Below are 19,405 nucleotides of genomic sequence, written 5' to 3' on the forward strand. Positions count from 1 at the left end.
GAGGAGCTCAGGGCCCGCGAGGGTTGATATGATAAAAGTAGTTCGGATAAATAACAGGGTGCAAAACCATTAAGACACTTAAAAACTAGTAAAAGAACCTTAAAATGGATCCTGAAGCGAACGGGGAGCCAATGCAGCGATTTTAAAATAGGCGTGATGTGGGCCCCTCTGGTCCTCGTCAGCACTAAGAGTTAATGTACTTCAGGGTCCACATCCAGTCCAGTTTCATCTTGAGTGACCAGACTAGTAAAATATTGCTTTAATAACCTTTAAATTTACACTTCAAAGTTTTTCTTTGTTGTGGTCACAGTGTCTGGAATGAAATAGTCTATATTTTTACAAGATTAAACAGTTAGTACTGAAAATGATTACAAGCTCAACATAAAGTCAATTTTAACAAATATTCTGGTGCAAAATACAACGTCAAAAGAAGTTGTATAAATCCTCCCTAACCTCCTGGCTTGCTGAGAGCAGAATGGAGCCTCTTGCAGGATGTTTTGGCCCACAGCCTTCTGTTCTCTGCCGTTAAGGAGAAGTGAAACTTCACAGTGCAGCACAGTGCTGCAAAAAAGGCCTGGCCTGACGGACGCTGCTGGCCCGCGTCACCCATCCTTCTCCCCTGCCAGTGGTTGCCGGGGCACCCGCCCTGGGGAGGACAGCGTGGTGTGGTCTCCACGTCCGGCTGTGGGTCCGCACTCCAAACTGAAACAGTCAACATGGTCCTGGCTAGCGGTGTGCCAAAATGTCGATGCTACGATATATTGGGAGATTTCGTCTTGCCGTACGTTATCGATACACTGTCGCCAAACATCGATATTTAAACAATAAGCATACAGCCGTTCTAAACAGATTCTCTCACAAAAACCTGCTACAGCTTTGATTGACAGAACCACGACTTCACGCCTGACGGCGCTTAGCATGAGAGTGGGTGCTGCAGTAGCTCTTTGAGAGGAAGTGAAAAAAGAAGTACAGGAGGAAAATGGCTCAAGGCAGAGTGAAACACGTGAAAGATGCACCGTTGAATTCCAAGTCTATCAAGTATAAAAATATAAATATAATAGTAATATCAAGTAGAAAAGTACTCCGGCAACACAACGAACATGCATAGCCACCCGCATCATCATGCGTTTGCCGTGGAGGAGAAGACAGTGATGCTAATGCTAACGTTTCTGTAAGCCAGCCGACAATCAACACTGTATTTCAAACATCCCCCAGGGCTGAAAGTATTACTCAGTCCATCGCTTGCTTCATTTATAAAGATCCAAGACCATATAATGTTGTTGAAAATGACGGTTTCCCTTGAATACTACATACATTGGAACCAAAATAGGACATACTCTGTGGAAAATACTTCATTGAGAAAGCTATCCTTACATTGTATGCAGAGACAAAAGGCGAGGCTCAGTTCTGAGACTCGGTTCTCCACACAGAGCCCCAGTGGGCCGGAAGCTCCACTTCAACTCCTGGTCTGAGGTGGAAAACCAGAGTCCCAAACCTGCGATGGTGCTCGTGAAAACACGTACACAACAGGTGCTCAGCAGCGGCACATGAAGCACAACTGCAGGTTAGCTTCAGGCTAATCGAGCAGCGCTGCCCAGATAAAAGCTCTCTCACGGTTCCGTTGTGCTGTGTGGTACAACAGCATCTGTGGGCGGGGCTTCGGTGGGCCTCGCTTTGCTACAGGGAAGTCTGTCCCCCCCCTGCTGTTTTATTACCTTCCCATTGTTCTTGCAGCCTGTTGTCTCGGGGGAGAGGCTGCTGGAAGGAGAGCATGGATTCCAGGCCCAACATAGTTATTATCTAATCCATGCATTCACAAAAATAAATCTATAAATAAATAAATCTAAGTTAGAATTAGTACTAACAAGAGATGCATAAAAATGTACAATTACTAGTTTTTAGACTTGGTATAACCTAAGCACATGTTTTTCAATAGTAATGTAAATAGTGTGTTGCGGTTCATTTTCCTACAGGAAGGTACAGACATAGATGAATCTCAAGTGAGCCCAACTACTGAAGACAAGGAGGGCAGCACTGAGCAGACTCCAGAGCCCAATGCACACATACCAAAAACAAAGAGGACGTCTGCCCTTGCTGATCTCCTCGCGCAGACGTTCAAGACCACCCACCGTCACCTGTGGGCTAGCTCCATAGCTGAGACGGAGGTCCACCTCTACCACTGACTGTGGACGGAGGAGCTGTCTCGCCTCTGAGCACGCTAACCAGTTGCTCTTCCTGAAGAACAATATGCAGTTTTGAAATGTGTGTTGTGTACAGGTTTAGGTTAAACCTTGCACAAGTTCAGTATGAAGCACAAGCTAAACGTTTACAAAGACCACATTGGTATGAGTATGACTGACATGTTCATTCAAGTTCATTCTGCTTGTTAAGCAACACTTGTGTCCATGTTTACAGAGAAGTCGATAGTAATTGCACTGAAATGAGTATTTTCTGTCTTCGTTTTGTTTTTAACGATTTTATGTTAATTTGCAGAGACAAACATTTCCGTGAAGCATTATTTTGTATCAGTCTTCCCTTCAAGACTTATACATGACACAAGGATGTTGGACTAGCTATGGTGTGTGTTAAGAAGAGCCACTGTGCTCTAGACACCTTGTTTGACTTGGTTGTAGTTCCTGTGAAATGGATTCAGTGCAGTCAATCAATCACAGCAGAATCGCTGTATTGTGATGTTGTTGTCGTGGGCAAAATACCGTGATAGTATCACATCAGGAGGTACCTGGTGATACCCAGCCCTTGTCATGGCGGCCCAGCCCCGATGGTCCCCTCCATGGTAACTGACCACAAAGCAGAAGACACGGTCCCAGTTAGAGTGGCTAAAAAGTCTGGATTGAGAAAACTCATTTGACCGAAGAGATAATGGACATGGAGTCCTCACACTAGTGGGATAGCATGCATCAAAAGTGTTCATTGCTAAGGCTAACTTTCACCAAATATATTGTGTATCACAATGTGGCCTAAGAATATCGAGATATTGAAAAAAGGCCATATTGCCCAACCCTACACTGTTCACTCATTATTATTTGCAGGTTCTGAACTGGGTGATACAACCCAGGGTTTTCCCATCAGGATGGGTGCATGTTCACATATAAAGGACGGAGTTTTCAGCGTCCAACCAGTCGCAACCAGCTTCTCTAATGGAGGAGGAATTACTCTCTGACCATGTTTTGTGTTGGCATCATAATTCCTCACAGCCATTAAATATTATTAATAACCTCACTATTACAGACGCAACCCTCATGAAAGTAAACAAAGTTGGGAACAAGAAAGAACAAGTACATAAACGTCCCGGGGATTTACCCCGTTGAAGAAGTGAACCACAGCCATGTAAACTGTGTGTGTGTGTGTGTGTGTGTGTGTGTGTGTGTGTGTGTGTGTGTGTGTGTGTGTGTGTGTGTGTGTGTGTGTGTGTGTGTGTGTGTGTGTGTGTGTGTGTGTGTGTGTGTGTCTCTTACAGAGGGTGGCTGACCGACTCTACGGTGTCTATAAGGTCCACGGGAACTATGGGCGAGTCTTCAGGTGGGTCTTCTTCATCATGATAACTTTTTTTTTCTTCTAATCTGTGATTCACAATTGCTTTATTGACTTAAGAAATCTTATTATACACTTCCCATTGCTTTGTGCTTAGTTGGTGCATATTTCAAAAATTTTAAGAAAACAATTACATTTTTTATTCTCTTTTTTTTTTTTAGAAATAAAGGATTGAATATTTTGGTCACTAACAGAGCTGAGAACTAGTTGAGACCAGTCCAAACCGCTGCTGGAGGCGTTCCCTGACAGGATCTTCAGTAATGAAATAATAACACTTTTGTGCAGTAGGTGGCAGCATGGAGTCATGTCGTATACTCAGTTACTGCAACTCTAGTGTTCCTGAGGACACACTAGACAGGCTAGTTCTATGGTTCTCTGGTTCTCTGGTTCACACTGGATCCCCGGCGCACTGGTTCACTGGTGTATTGTTTCACACTGGCTCAATGGTTCTCCGGGTTCACTGTTTCCTTGGTTCTCTCATTCTTTGGTTCTCTGATTCAGTGTTTCACTGGTTCTCTGGTTCAGTGGTTCTCTCTTTCACTGGTTCTCTGGTTCAGTGGTTCCCTGTTTCAGTGGTTCTGGTTCAGTGGTTCCGTGTTTCACTGGTTCTCTGGTTCAGTGGTTCAGTTGTTCTCTGTTTCACTGGTTCTCTGGTTCAGTTGTTCTCTGTTTCACTGGTTCAGTGGTTCCCTGTTTCACTGGTTCTCTGGTTCAGTGGTTCTGTGTTTCACTGGTTCTCTGGTTCAGTGGTTCCCTGTTTCACTGGTTCTCTGGTTCAGTGGTTCAGTTGTTCTCTGTTTCACTGGTTCTCTGGTTCAGTTGTTCTCTGTTTCACTGGTTCAGTGGTTCCCTGTTTCACTGGTTCTCTGGTTCAGTGGTTCTGTGTTTCACTGGTTCTCTGGTTCAGTGGTTCCCTGTTTCACTGGTTCTCTGGTTCAGTGGTTCCCTGTTTCACTGGTTCTCTGGTTCAGTGGTTCTCTGGTTCAGTTGTTCTCTGTTTCACTGGTTCTCTGGTTCAGCGGTTCTCTGTTTCACTGGTTCCCTGTTTCACTGGTTCAGTTCTCTGTTTCACTGGTTCTCTGTTTCACTGGTTCTCTGATTCAGCGGTTCTCTGATTCAGCGGTTCTCTGTTTCACTGGTTCTTTGATTTAGTGGTTCTCTGTTTCACTGGTTCTTTGGTTGACTGGTTTTCCGTTTCACAGGTTCCCTGGTTCTCTGTTTCAGTGGTTCTCTTTTTCATTGGTTCTCTGGTGCAATGGTTCTCTGGTTCTTTGGTTCAGTTCTCTGTTTCACTGGTTCTCTGGTTCAGTGGTTCTCTGGTTCAGTGGTTCTTTGGTTGACTGGTTTTCCGTTTCACAGGTTCCCTGGTTCTCTGTTTCAGTGGTTCTCTTTTTCATTGGTTCTCTGGTGCAATGGTTCTCTGGTTCTTTGGTTCAGTTCTCTGTTTCACTGGTTCTCTGGTTCAGTGGTTCTCTGGTTCAGTGGTTCTTTGGTTGACTGGTTTTCCGTTTCACAGGTTCCCTGGTTCTCTGTTTCAGTGGTTCTCTTTTTCATTGGTTCTCTGGTGCAATGGTTCTCTGGTTCTCTCCTCTGTGTTCTTGCAGCGAGTGGAGTGCCATTGAGAAGGAGATGGGAGATGGACTGCAGAGCGCTGGGCACCACATGGACGCGTGAGTACCGACTTCAGACACCACACGCCAGTTTCCCACCGAGAGTCATGCTGATGTTCTCCTGCAGGTACGCCGCCTCCATAGACGACATCTTAGAGGAAGAGGAACACTACGCAGACCAGCTGAAGGAGTACCTGTTCTATGCTGAAGCTCTCAGGTGTGCGTCTGTGTGCATGCGTGCGTGTGTGTACTGAAGTAGCTTGACAGAGTCTTCCTGGTATTTGTCATCAGTGTCTTTGCACAGATGAGTGCGTAATGAGAGCAAGAAAGTCTGGCAAATCATGTTGTAGGGATTTCTTTTTTTTTTTAACAGAGAAAATAGAAAAGCCCAACTTATCTACATGAGCAAGCAGGTTTACTTGCAACTGGAAAGGAAAAGTCCCTCTAACAGGAAGAAACCTTTGTAGAAACCAGAGTCAGAGGTGGAGGATAGAGGAGAGGAGAGGAGAGGAGAGGAAAGGAGAGGAGAGGAGAGGAGAGGAAAGGACAGACAGAGAGATAGACTGGGTGAGGAGATACATACAATACCCTTGTTAGTGCTACATTTTTTTTTTTTACAGTAATCACACTGATCCAAATATTTTCCACCTGTTATGAGATTAAAGGGATTTTGTTGTAGAGCTTTGTTATCTCATAAGGCACCATTTATGTAGGGCAGTACACACGAGGTACCAGTTACATTGTGTTTTGCCAGTTTGTCTATCGATAATGATTAATAATGATGAAAGATAGTGTTGGGATCACACAAGACCACAGAAAGTTTGGTCATTTCTAGGAAAAGACGATTTTCATTCGTCATGATGGAACTATCATGACATGTGAATTCTGACCCAGGAATGTGAGCACCACTCACAGCAAGGGAGACCTTTTACCACTGCAGACCCACTGAATCCTCCTTTCTGCTCAGAAGACACTTTTCCCACGCACTCAGCCAGTCACCGATTAGGTGAGGCTCTCAGGATTTTATAGCTTTGTAGGGATTTCTTACCTCATAAGGATCACTAGGAACCATTTATGTTGTTTGGATATCGGTAATGATTAATAATTTTTGACGATAGTTATTAATTATGTTATTGAAAATTTTATGTGATCTGTATCAGAACCTCGGAGCTCCACCTGTCTTAACAGGAAATGATAGTCAATTCAGTTCTATCAGTCTCATAAGATATACTAAACAGTTCATCAGGAATTTGGATTAATAGTTAAATTAATTACAATTACCAGAATTAACAGTAAAGATTGAAGGATTTTGGAGTTCTTGACACAGAAGAGGTCGACATTTCATTCACCTTTGTGCTCATTAATAACACAGCAAGTATGATTCTAAAAATTTGATTTATTTACAATAAAAGCAAATAAAACACAGATTCTAACCTATATACCTATATACAGCTTGGTGTGTGAGACGTGTGATGGAACTACAAAACAAGATGGCGGATCACAAGAAACTACATTCAAATGGAGGTTATCATAGAACAGGAAGTCTGTCCTGGGTCTCCACCATGTGCTGGAGAACAATGGAACATGGAAGCTAGTCTTTAGCGTCTGCTTCCTGTGTGTCTCTGCTAAAGGACCATTTCTAGAATGACTTGATGTGAATGAGACTTGTTTTGTAAAACGTCAGGAGTCGTCAGATGGTGTTCAGTTACTGTGTGATGTTGTCTTTGATGTGATATGTGTAGGATTGTGAGTTAACTAGTTAGTAAAGCAAAGATTAGCATGCAGACCCTGTGTCTGTGGCAGAGCTAACGTTGGTTTACAGGTTGATCACTGCTCCTAATATCATTCTCTATAGAACTCAATCACTGTAACAGAATCAACACACCTTCATAAAGTTAAACAGTTCTATCATAGCATCAGGTTTAACTAATCTCAGGTAAAGCCCAGTTGTTGTTCCCACTTCCTTGAAGGAGTTCAGTTGTTGTCCTGCTGGAGGGAAGCTGGTGTCTTCTCCTGTAGTTAGCACCTCCTGCTAACTGTGGTTGCTGGTTCTGCAGGCTGAGGAGAAGAAGATGAAGTTGATGTTTCAGGAGTCCTTCTTTGCAGCTCCTGGTTGTTCCTTTTGTCCAGACTGAGGAGCTGGTCGCTCAGGTCTGTGATGGTTTTCCTGCTGGTTGAGGAAAACACAAAGAAGTTCTGTGAGGCGTCGTTTCCCTGGTCCGTCCTGGAGGAACTGCTTGGTTTTCCTGGTTGATGGGAGATCAGACTCTGGGTGCTGGTCTCTGGACCAGGGGAAGGTCTGACCCTCGTGGTCGGGTCAGCAGAGGAGTTGAGGAGTGAAGGCCTCTGGTTGCAGGCCTCTCGTGTTAGCTGTATGCTGGGTTGGGTAGTAACAGATTACTTGTAATGGCGTTACGTAATTAGGATACAAAAATGTTTTAACTGTAATCCATTACAGTATATAAAAAAATGTGTAATCTCGTTACAGGTATATTCATGAAAAAACCGGGATTACTGAGTGGGATTACGATAGAAAATCAGAAGGAATAAACTAATCAGTAACCTGATTGGTTACTGAGTTTTGATAGTTCAAAACTTGTTCAGTGCAATACGTGTCAGTACACTGAGCAGACGACACATTCTATTCTTTCTATTCTGTTTGCCGGCGAAGTAATCCAAAAGTAACTAAAAGTACTCTGGTGCATTACTTTTTTGTTTTAGTACTTAGAGTAAGTTCCTGATTACATTTTTTGACCAGTAACTTGTAGTTGTAACGGATTACAGTTTTCAAGTAACCGTCCCAGCCCTGGCTGTTTGCCAACACTGGGGGAGCTGCCTCCAGCCTCCTCTTCCAGTGACGAGCAGGACCAAAGCTTTTTTGAGAGAATTTCTCCAAATACTTGTGATGAAGGTTGGGGGGATTGAAGGTGTGAAATCCTGGGAGTCTCAACCAATCGGTGACTGGAAGTGTGACTCCTCATGCATGCATGGGTCTGCAGGCGCCAAGGCCTTTTAGGTTTAGTATTTAACTTACCGTATATTCCGCACTATAAGGCACCTAAATACCTCAAATTTCCTCAAAAGCTGCCAGTGCGCCTTATATCTGGAAGAATTGCTCTACTCCAGACTGCTATTTGACAGTTGAACAACCAGAAGCTTTTATTTTGACAACTCTAACTTCACAACCAGACCTTCAGAGCGGACGACACTCCACACAACACCTTCATCACTCATGGTTGCACACCAACATTCTAACAAACCAAAATAAACTAGATGAAATAATGACTCCCTAAACTGGGGAACAAAAACACATAAACACAATCAACACAACACCAAGCCCAACAATAACCCACAATAACCTCCAACAACACAAAACATGAATTTGTCGCTGCAAGGCATGATGGGACATCCTGAGCTCCTCAGTGCAGCCGATAGCTGCAATGAATTATGGGAGTTTCTGTTTGTGGTGTTTTAAATGCAATTATTGGGGGTTCTATTTGGTTTGTGGTGTCGGTAATAATTGTGTTGTGTTGTGTTTTTGTTGCTTAGTTCATGTAGTTTAGTTTATTAGCGGTAGTTGTAAGTTGTCAACCAGCAGTGAAGAAGGTTTTGTGTGTAGTGTCCTCCTGGCATAGGCTGCAGGTAGGACTATCAAAATAAAGTGTGTGCACCTCTCTGGGTGTTAGAATCAGTGGAAAATGTAACCTAATGGCTTTGAGCTATAAAGGTTGTTGACCACTGGTCTATTGCATGCATCTTTTAATGCAGTGAGCCTTATATATGAACAAAATTGTAAATTATGTCAATCAATGGAGATGTGCCTTATAGTGTGGAAAATATGGTACATAAAAGTTAAGTGCTTTTAGGTTAAGTCGTTCTTAACCTTTTAGGTGCTCAGCGTTGTTCGAAGATTTCACACAAAATAAATCTATTGCTGCAGTTTGTGCTTCGTCCACTTTGTGAATGAACCTTCAGCTAAGTGGTAGCTGCTCATGCAATCCTGTCCACTCTGGGAGTTTTGGTCACTGGCACATTCCAGCATGAGGTATCAGACATGTGGCATTTCCCAGCAATCACGGACGAGGATCATGCTGACGGCGGTAGATGTGGTCATTTTCCTGGCCTCAGCCTCCATCGCCTTACAGCCATCACCAACGGACAGAGATCAAACAGGGATTTCACGCCAGCGCCACATTCACATCGCAATCAAAGCGTCTTCACTAAACAAATGTAGTTATGTAAATAGAAAAGGGTTTCATTCAGTCAACGTTAACTCATTTGCAAGTTGAATTAAATGTGGCCTGGAACAATGCACGACTCATTTAGTGTGCAGAACAGTCCCGGGGTATGAGGAAAAAATAAAGATTCACTTGCTTTATAAAGAGGCTTGTTATTGCCATATATGGTGAATTGGAGGTGTTTCTGAAGGCAAATGATCCAGAAAGTGCATGAGCGTGACGACTACAAATAAGTAGCATTTGTCAACACTGATGATTTACTGACCCACATACGCATGCTTGATGAAAACAGCTTTTTTTGTACTTCAACACATTTTAAAGTTCATTTGTAAAACAGATAAATGAGGCCCCAGTTCTGTGTGCTGCAGCAATGAGGTCTGTGTTCTGGTGTGAGACCTCCAGACTAGAATCTGCTCTCTGGAGTGAGCAGGCAGTGTGTTTCCTTCTCTGCAGGGCAGTGTGCAAGAAACACGAGCTGACACAGTTTGAGCTGGAGGTGGCTTCCCAGGACCTCATCTCCAAGAAGCAGCAACGTGAGGAGCTGGCCACAGGGGTACCCTACACTCACCGTACCACCAGGACCACAAAGACCCCCAAAACCATTGTTGAACCACCGTACACACCAGGTCGACAGACCCTCCCGAAACCCCAAAACTATCGATGAACCACTGCACACCCTCGATCCACAAAGGCCCCAAATATTAAACAAAACCTCTTTTAGCCACACTCACCGTCTACACCTAGTGCACAAAGACAGCAGGAAACTAAAGGTTTGTTGGTGGTGTTTTAATGTGTGGTTGTGGTTGCCTGCGGTCCCCTCTCCTCCTCAGATAGTGCGGACCTTCTCCTTCAAAGGAATGACCAGCAAGCTGTTTGGACAGGAGGCCCCGGAGCAGAGAGAGGCCCGGCTCAAGCTGCTGGAGGAGCTGATCTCTGAGGGGGAAGACACCGTCAAGGACAAGACCGCCGAGGTCCAGTGAGTGCCTTCACTGGACGGCCCCCAGTTTGGAAAGTTGAACTGTGTTGTACTGAAGTGTGTGTTTTCCTGCAAGGGAGCACGTGGAGAAGGCCTGGGTGGACATGCAACGCTTCAAGGAGCAGAAGGACAAAGATCTGCGAGAGGCACTCGTCAACTACGCTCTCATGCAGATCAGCATGTGCAAGAAGGTACGAAAGAACAATGTACAACCACAACCACAAATACAGTGGCTTCCACATTGTCCACCAAATGTAAATACATTTTATTAGGATTTGATATGATAGACCAATGCAATGGAAGGAAACACTAACAACATTGTAAAGTGAGCAGAACCTCAGCCAGGAACCAGGAGAACAGCATCATGGTTTGTGGTCACCACCTGCAGAACCACTCCTTTATAGGACTTGTCTTGATAATTCCCTCTCATTTCCACATGTTGTCTGTTTCATTTGCACAACAACAGGTGAAATAGATTCACAATTAGTGTTGCTTCCTACCTGGACAGGTGATTTCACACCAGTGTGATATACTTGGAGTTACGTTGTGTTGTTTAGGTGTTCCCTTTATATTTTTGAGCAGTGTATTATATTTGGAGGCCATCTCATTTGATATCAATTTAAATCAATTAAAAATAATCCATTCTTTAAAATGACTTTGTGAGAAAAAAAAGAGTAATTTCCATCTGTATGACCTCCAAATATCCACTAGATTCATAGAGAGCATTATTTCAAACTGTGGATTAAGTAGATGATTGATTTGACGTGTCCAAACGACTCCAGCACACAGTTAAAATCACCAGCAACAATAAAATGTGTGTCAGAAAGATCAGGCAGCAAGTTGAATGTCTTGCAAATCAAAAGCTGGTTCATCACAATGTAACCATACACCCCTACATGAAGGACATCACAATGTAACCATACACCCCTACATGAAGGACATCACAATGTAACCATACACCCCTACATGAAGGACATCACAATGTAACCATACACCCCTACATGAAGGACATCACAATGTAACCATACACCTTTGAGCATTACATGAAACGAGTCAATGTAGCCAGTTACTAAAATTCTCCCTAGAATATTCGAGACAATCTAATGATATTTTTCTGTGTGTGTGTGTGCGTGTGTGCGTGTGCGTAGGGAATACAAGTGTGGAGCAACGCCAAGGAGTGCTTCCTCAAGATGTGAGGCGTCGGACCAGTTTTGTCCTGGAAATCAAAAATCCATTGGATGTGTGGAAACGGGAAGAGCTCAGCTTAACATCTTCAGTGGAGAGAAAAGCTTCATGAAAGTCCCTAAATTCCCAGAATTGTCCTTAAATGCACTTTTAAAAACTCGATCTGCACTTTTGTCCCTGAAGGACCGGAGTTGGAGACCTCCGCTGTGGGAGGGTCGTGTTCCACGCAAGACTTCCTGTTGGGTTAGCGTGTGGGTGGCACGGAATTCTCACCAAGGCTTGACGACATTTCAGCCCTCAGAAATGCAGCAGTTTCAAATAATAGTATTGTTTTGCATTCCAGTAGGGTCTTCCCCTCGCTCCGCGCCCTACATTTACAGTCACTCTGATAGCGCCATCTGCTGGATGGACAGAACGTTGCGTATCGCTCGCCTGCGCCTGCTCCTCTCCACCTGAAACGTTACATGCATGCATACGGCAACACCTGGGGAGTGAACAGGAAGTGCTGCACATCAGAGATCGTCAAACAAAGATTTAGGACCAGTTGCTGGAACGGTGCTTTTCTGTAAAAGGGGTCAGTTTATGAAGCAACCAAGACAAGGAATCAAAGTAATCTAACTCCGGCACAAGATTTAAAAATGTCATTCAAACCGGCTATGAAGAAATGAAGCAGATTATCATAGTGCCATGAGAGAAAACTCATACAAAACGGGCCAGTTTAAATAAATGTAATCTTTCTGCCCACTTTCAGAAGTTTGGAAATGTGTTTTTGTATGGAATTCTTCGGTTATTTTGTCAATGAATGAAATAAAAACAAAGTGAAAACATTTCACGACATGAGGACTTCAGTGCTGTTCAGAGTGTCGTTTTCTGAACGTCGTTCCTCACGTCATCGACGGTGGATCTCCATCGCGGTACCGGGGCTCACTCATGATCTGCACACGGAGAAAAAGTGACTCACAAGCTCTTGTCTGTATCAGGTCTGATAGAATAACACCACACGGTGTCAACTGTTTGGGATTGATGCACTTTTAGTGTTGCGGGCTGGGTGGGGGTGGTGGATGGTGGTGTGGGGGTGACCTCGTCCTCTGAGGACTCATAAGCCAGCTGCTCCACCCGACCCTCCGTCTGTGAGCAAACTGACATACCGCGCCACACGCTCACCTCCAGTGTAAAGAAGATCCTCGTCTATCCTCGCCTCCGGTGGGGGTTCCCAGTCCTGCTTCCTGCAACAGTCCAGGGTTCCAAGTCCTCCATGGGGGTGTCGTCGGGCTTCTGGCTATTGGACTGACCAAGGACTTTGTAGGGGGAACAACTCTGTTCCTGCCTTACACATCCCTCCTACCCTGCAGTAACAGTTAAAGTGGCCATATCACACAACTTTTCAACACTTCCACATGGTTCCTGTTGGTCCACAAACATTGTGTTCAAAGCTTTTTGCCCCAAATCCAGCTTGTCCTTGATTTATTTGATCATTGAGCCTCATTCAGAATGTGCTGGTTTTCAGGGAGCTGGACTGGCTCCGCCCACATGCCCATCTTGGGAAGATGCTTCCTCTCTTTATGCCATGTGCTATTGTTTACGTTCTATCTGCCACTACATTGTGGAGAAACACAGTTCAACCCAACCAATATGAACCAGAAGGAGAAGCTCCTGAAGAAATTGTGACTGCTGCTGCAGGACGTTTCAGAATGTTAGTAAAACATATTGTGTCTGTTAATCATAATAATATGTTAATCAGCTGCTCTGCTATTTCCTTTACAAAGTGTCTTGACTGTTTTAACCACAATAAATGACTTTTCAGACCAGCCTGAGTGACTCTGACCTTATCCAACTATGTGCATGCCACACTGAGATCAGATCATTGAATGATCAGAATTAGTAGCAGACAAGAGAATATCCTGAGCAAGCATTTAATCATAGAAATAAATAAAAGATCACCTCACAATTACCAAGACCTCAGACTCTGCAGCCTACATTTCATCTACAGTCTATCAGCACAACTTTGCAGACATTAAAAACACATGGGATCAGCTGTTGCAAACTAACCAGTCAAGTTCTGGAATTCTCCAAGTAATAGTGTGTTGTGGCTTCCGGCTTTTATTCTGAAACGGGCGCTTTTATTGTTAAAGGTCTACAAGGCACTTTCTTCCGGTGAAGCAGTCGCTGATGTAAACTATGTTTATATTGTTGCGAAAGGGATGTGTGTATGTCTCCTACCGTGTGTTGTAGTGTTGTTGACTTCTTAGAGTGACTCGTTCCTCTAAAATTCTCCTTTTTGTGCGTTAGCATTAGCATCTATGTTCATGCTGTAACGTGAAGTTAAACAATGTTTACTTTACGTGGTTATTGACATGATTGAATGGTCCAGTGGATGTTTATTTACTGCATTTCATTTACAGTGTACATAATGTGATTTAGATCTTTATTTCTTCTTGTATCTTTGCAGAAACTGCTAAACTGTAATAAACTCACGAAAAGACTGAAATCCGCCTGATGTCTTGTGCTCTCTGACCCTGGAGTGGTCAGTTAGGCAAAATCAATCAGCAGAGAGGTCGTGTTCCTCAACACTGGTGCTTTGAAAAGAAATATAAATGCATATAAATCAGAATATTTTACTTACAGTTCCCCCATTTGTTTTATTGAAAATGTAGCAGCTAATCCAGCGTAGTTCTGGCAACATGGAATCATTCCTCCGTGAAGTGCTGGAGCCACGTATAGAACTTTGGGACGTCTTGTTTTAGGTTCACATGAAAGATCAAATGAATCCACTGGGTCCTCACAGGCTCACATGAAGGCAGTGAAAATCAGCTCCTCTGCTCGTTGATACAATTAATAATGGTGCATCTCATATCACACAAAAGTTGTGTGATATGACCCCTTTATAAAGTTTATATCAGGAAAAGCTTGTGAATGAAGCAAGTCACACACATTGCAAGTGTTCATGGGCACTTCCAATACAATTTCATTGAAGAAAAGCATCATGAAATCAAAGCTCTGGGGCCTCATTTATAAACGTTGCGTACGCACAAAAGAAAGCGTACACCACTCTCTACGCAAACCGTGGGATTTATAAAAAGAGAACTTGACGGGAAAATGTGCGGTCCTCCACGCCAACTCTGACCCAGGCGTACGCACAGAACTGGGGGAAGGAGAAACTGCGCCACTGATGGCAGAAGAAAGAAACTGGAGAAACTGTGTGAAACCGATCGTGTAAAATAAATAGTTATATGACCTCATATATGGACAGTTTATTTGCAAGAAGTGGATAGTAAAAAATTTAATTTCTACAATGAATAAACAAACATACTCCCTGGAGTGCACACGGGAAACATATGATTAAGACAATAGTAAGACAACAGTATTATGTTTACACTGATATGAATGCAGTGTAACATCCTATATCATAAAGCCCATATAGCAGTGTTGGGCGCAGACTGGAGGCTGTACGTGATGGGTGGCTTCTAGGTACGGAGAATTCATGTGGAAATCCTGAGACTTGCAATTTTGTAGGAGTGTTTAACCCGTTCACGACCTTGCAGGCGACAGTGGAGAACCCTAACCCTCAAGCGGTGGCTGCTCACCCCTTTTCCTCACCCACAAGGCGCAGAGGAGAGGACCTAGAATCTATAGTATTGTGGAGCGCACCATCGGGCTCCTGGAGGGCAGGTGGCGGTGTCCCCCTCCACCTCCGTCACCACTCCACTCAGGAGGGATTCCCCGATGACCCCCGCCAGTGTTTCCTCCAGCGGGGTGAGCTCCGGAGGGCCCGTTCCCCCGCCCGTGGCACAGACGCTCTGCCTGTGTGACGCCAGGCGCTTTTTTGTGTCTACTTTGATGTCTGACCACTTTGTTTCACCTCAGCCACACTCCGACCTTCTGAGGCCACAGCATTGACACCATCCGCCACATGCTGCCACTCTAGAGCCTTTTTGGCGTTGGTGACCCCAACACTGACCCTAACCCTAACCCTAACCCAACACTGACCCTAACCCTAACCCTAACCCAACACTGACCCTAACCCTAACCCTAACCCAACACTGACCCTAACCCTAACCCTAACCCAACACTGACCCTAACCCTAACCCAAACCCAACACTGACCCTAACCCTAACCCTAACCCAACACTGACCCTAACCCTAACCCAACACTGACCCTAACCCTAACCCTAACCCAACACTGACCCTGACCCTAACCCAACACTGACCCTAACCCTAACCCTAACCCAACACTGACCCTGACCTTAACCCTAACCCAACACTGACCCTGACCCTAACCCAACACTGACCCTAACCCTAACCCTAACCCAACACTGACCCTAACCCTAACCCAACACTGACCCTAACCCTAACCCAACACTGTGTCCACCAAATAATATCGCCTTCCTCTTCTCCACCTCCCCGACCAGAACTTCCACCTCACACTGGGTGAAGTTGCGTCCCTTGGCTTTTCTTGCTGCTTTCGGCATGCTGTCAGTCATGAATCAATATTCATGAGAGGCGTTCCTCTGAATATTCATGGACAAATATGGGCGTGGTCTGACCCGCACACAGGTGCGCCACATTTAGAGTGGATTGTGATTTATAAAGGGAAATCGGTGTAGGACGTGCGTGCGCACTGTTTTATAAATCAGGATATTTTTGTGCCAATTTTGACGTCAATCCTACGCACAGTTTTATAAATGAGGCCCCTGGTCAACCCAGGAGTTTTAGTTGTGTTATAGTTTCTCTGTGACAATAACTAAAAGGTACTGCCACAAATATTGTTTGAAACAAATCTCACTGTGGAGGAAAAAGGTTTTCTTCAAAGTGGACTCCCAAACAATGAATCACTGTGGCTGACCAGAACAATCAGTGGTTGCTCCATTTCGAAAAAGTGAACCATAATCATGACAACATTTTTATAAGGCTCACCACACGGAAACACAAGGAAGGCAGAACTGCTGTAGTTCACATAACAGGCCACTAGTGGGAGCTGTGTTGTAGAAATGTAACCACACAGAATTGTAGGCCGTGGACTTTTCTCTGTTGTTGGTCCACTCAGTGTCTGGGTGGAAGAAATGTGTTTCCACATCTACAGATGATGGTGTAACAAGAGCTGTTAAATATTCGACAAACACTCTGCATCCCTCAATCATTAGTTTGCGTGTGAGTAGATGAACACTGACTGCACAAAGCAAACCACTCTTCTACAGGCACAGGCATCACAGATTCTGCATTTGAACATTTCAAAACTGATCACGAATGGAAAACCCTGGGTTGAATTGAAGTTGATTACCAGCTTTGAAGTACCACTCATCCATATTGCACATTTCTCGGGTATGTGAAGCCCAGTTCATCGTACAGGCCTCAGCTCTAGTTGAGCATTGGGAATCGTGAAACCGCAATTCTCCCGCTGGGAAATCTTCCCATGCCCTGATGCTCTAGCCTTGTTTCGTACGGTTTCATACATCAGCCGTCCTGACCTGAATGGGCGCATTGCTGTCATTTCACCAGACGTGATCCCCACATGGTGAGAAGACATGACTGGGAGCAAACCTGGCAACCCCAAAGGTATGTGTGGCGATGTGTTCTTCCATAGCTGTGTGTGCGTTCCAGGTGACAAACTCTTGTTGAGTTGAATATAGGATCATTTAAAAACTGATCAATAAGGAGGTTAAATGAGTTGACGTCAGTGTGTGATTAATAACTATTAAAAAAACAGTTGGTTGAAGCAGCAATAAACTGTCCTTTGTTCATCTCCTATATCAATAATATTGTAATTCATTTTGTAATAGTATTATTTTGGGAAGTATTTTGTGTGATTAGTAGAAGATGTTCCCTCTGTTTGTGGCTTCAGTGACGTTTGTCACCAGTGATGAACTGAAGTTTCTACATCTGATTTACTCAAATTTGCATTCCAATAAAGAGTTTACAAACAAACCGTTTCAGATCTTCTACCTGAACAAACGCTGTTGGACAAGTTCCACAAAAAGACCTGGGGTCTCGTGTATAAAGCTGCAGAAGCACAAAGCAGGTCCTGAAAGATGCCTGCGCCACTTCCCACGCAGTTTGTGATTTTAAAAAATAAACTTTGTGAGAGAGTGTGTGTACCGGTGCACACACTTAGAACCTTGAGCAGCACATCTTGGAGACGGGGAACCTAGCGGTGCTGATGGTGAGCTGGAGAACTGACACCAGATTCATCTCAGACATTTATCATCTTCAAATATCAGACTTATTGATCCACGTGATGATAAACAGCCCTGCTGCAGTGTTCCAGATGTTTCTTTAACAAACCATTACATCTGAATCAGCAGCACCAGGTTCATATGTCAAACTTTCATCTTCAAGTGATGCAGAGCTGTGGACAGAACTGACTGATTATCCATTGTGACAACGTGTGTAAGAATCTGTATCATTTCAGAGTAAACACATACAAAGTGCAGTGACAGCCGTGAGTAAAGCTGCACTGTGGTCCAGCAATGAGCTCAGGTGCTGCCCCTCTCCCACATGGTGTCACTCTCCCCCATGGTGTCACTCTCCCCCATGGTGTCACTCTCCCCCATGATGTCACTCTCCCCTATGGTGTCACTCTCCCCCATGGTGTCACTCTCCCCATGGTGTCACTCTCCCCCATGATGTCACTCTCCCCCATGGTGTCACTCTCCCCATGGTGTCACTCTCCCCCATGATGTCACTCTCCCCCATGGTGCCACTCTCCCCTATGGTGTCACTCTCCTCCATGGTGTCACTCTCCCCCATGGTGTCACTCTCCCCCATGGTGCCCCTCTCCCCCATGGTGTCACTCTCCCCCATGGTGTCACTCTCCCCCATGATGTCACTCTCCCCCATGGTGCCACTCTCCCCTATGGTGTCACTATCCTCCATGGTGTCACTATCCTCCATGATGTCACTCTCCCCTATGGTGTCACTATCCTCCATGGTATCACTCTCCCCCATGATGTCACTCTCCCCCATGATGTCACTCTCCCCTATGATGTCACTCTCCCCCATGGTGTCACTCTCCCCCATGGTGTCACTATCCTCCATGATGTCACTCTCCCACATGATGTCACTCTCCCCCATGGTGTCACTATCCTCCATGATGTCACTCTCCCCTATGGTGTCACTATCCTCCATGGTGTCACTCTCCCCCATGATGTCACTCTCCCCCATGGTGTCACTCTCCCCCATGGTGTCACTATCCTCCATGATGTCACTCTCCCCCATGATGTCACTCTCCCCCATGGTGCCACTCTCCCCCATGGTGTCACTATCCTCCATGATGTCACTCTCCCCCATGGTGTCACTCTCCTCCATGGTGTCACTCTCCTCCATGATGTCACTCTCCCCAATGATGTCACTCTCCCCCATGATGTCACTCTCCTCCATGGTGTCACTCTCCCCCATGGTGTCACTCTCCCCCATGATGTCACTCTCCCCCATGATGTCACTCTCCCCCATGATATCACTCTCCCCCATGATGTCACTCTCCCCTATGGTGTCACTCTCCTCCATGGTGTCACTCTCCTCCATGATGTCACTCTCCCCTATGGTGTCACTCTCCTCCATGATGTCACTCTCCCCCATGATATCACTCTCCCCCATGATGTCACTCTCCCCCATGGTGTCACTCTCCTCCATGGTGTCACTCTCCTCCATGATGTCACTCTCCCCAATGATGTCACTCTCCCCCATGATGTCACTCTCCTCCATGGTGTCACTCTCCCCCATGGTGTCACTCTCCCCCATGATGTCACTCTCCCCCATGATGTCACTCTCCCCCATGATATCACTCTCCCCCATGATGTCACTCTCCTCCATGGTGTCACTCTCCCCCATGATGTCACTCTCCTCCATGAT

The 19,405-nt window shown here is 44.9% G+C and overlaps 1 protein-coding gene across 3 annotated transcripts in view; it reads left to right on the forward strand.

Annotated features, from left to right (window-relative positions):
* Positions 1-12,409, forward strand: part of LOC308146557 (sorting nexin-4-like) — a 29,313-nt gene extending 16,904 nt beyond the window's left edge. The window contains exons 8-14 of one of the 3 annotated variants that reach the window (XM_080518443.1): positions 3,479-3,540; positions 5,157-5,222; positions 5,290-5,379; positions 9,854-9,953; positions 10,231-10,376; positions 10,453-10,567; positions 11,525-12,409. In XM_080518443.1, the coding sequence (XP_080374569.1) occupies positions 3,479-3,540; positions 5,157-5,222; positions 5,290-5,379; positions 9,854-9,953; positions 10,231-10,376; positions 10,453-10,567; positions 11,525-11,572 (627 nt within the window). In that variant the 3' untranslated portion in view covers positions 11,573-12,409. Of the gene's footprint in view, positions 1-3,478; positions 3,541-5,156; positions 5,223-5,289; positions 5,380-9,853; positions 9,954-10,230; positions 10,377-10,452; positions 10,568-11,524 lie in introns of those variants that run through there. The other 2 variants (XM_080518444.1, XM_080518445.1) reach the window with 2 other exon arrangements.
* Positions 12,410-19,405: the final 6,996 nt, after the last annotated feature.

This window comes from Blennius ocellaris (assembly GCF_963422515.1).
Source record: "Blennius ocellaris genome assembly, chromosome: 22".
Classification (NCBI taxonomy): domain Eukaryota; kingdom Metazoa; phylum Chordata; class Actinopteri; order Blenniiformes; family Blenniidae; genus Blennius; species Blennius ocellaris.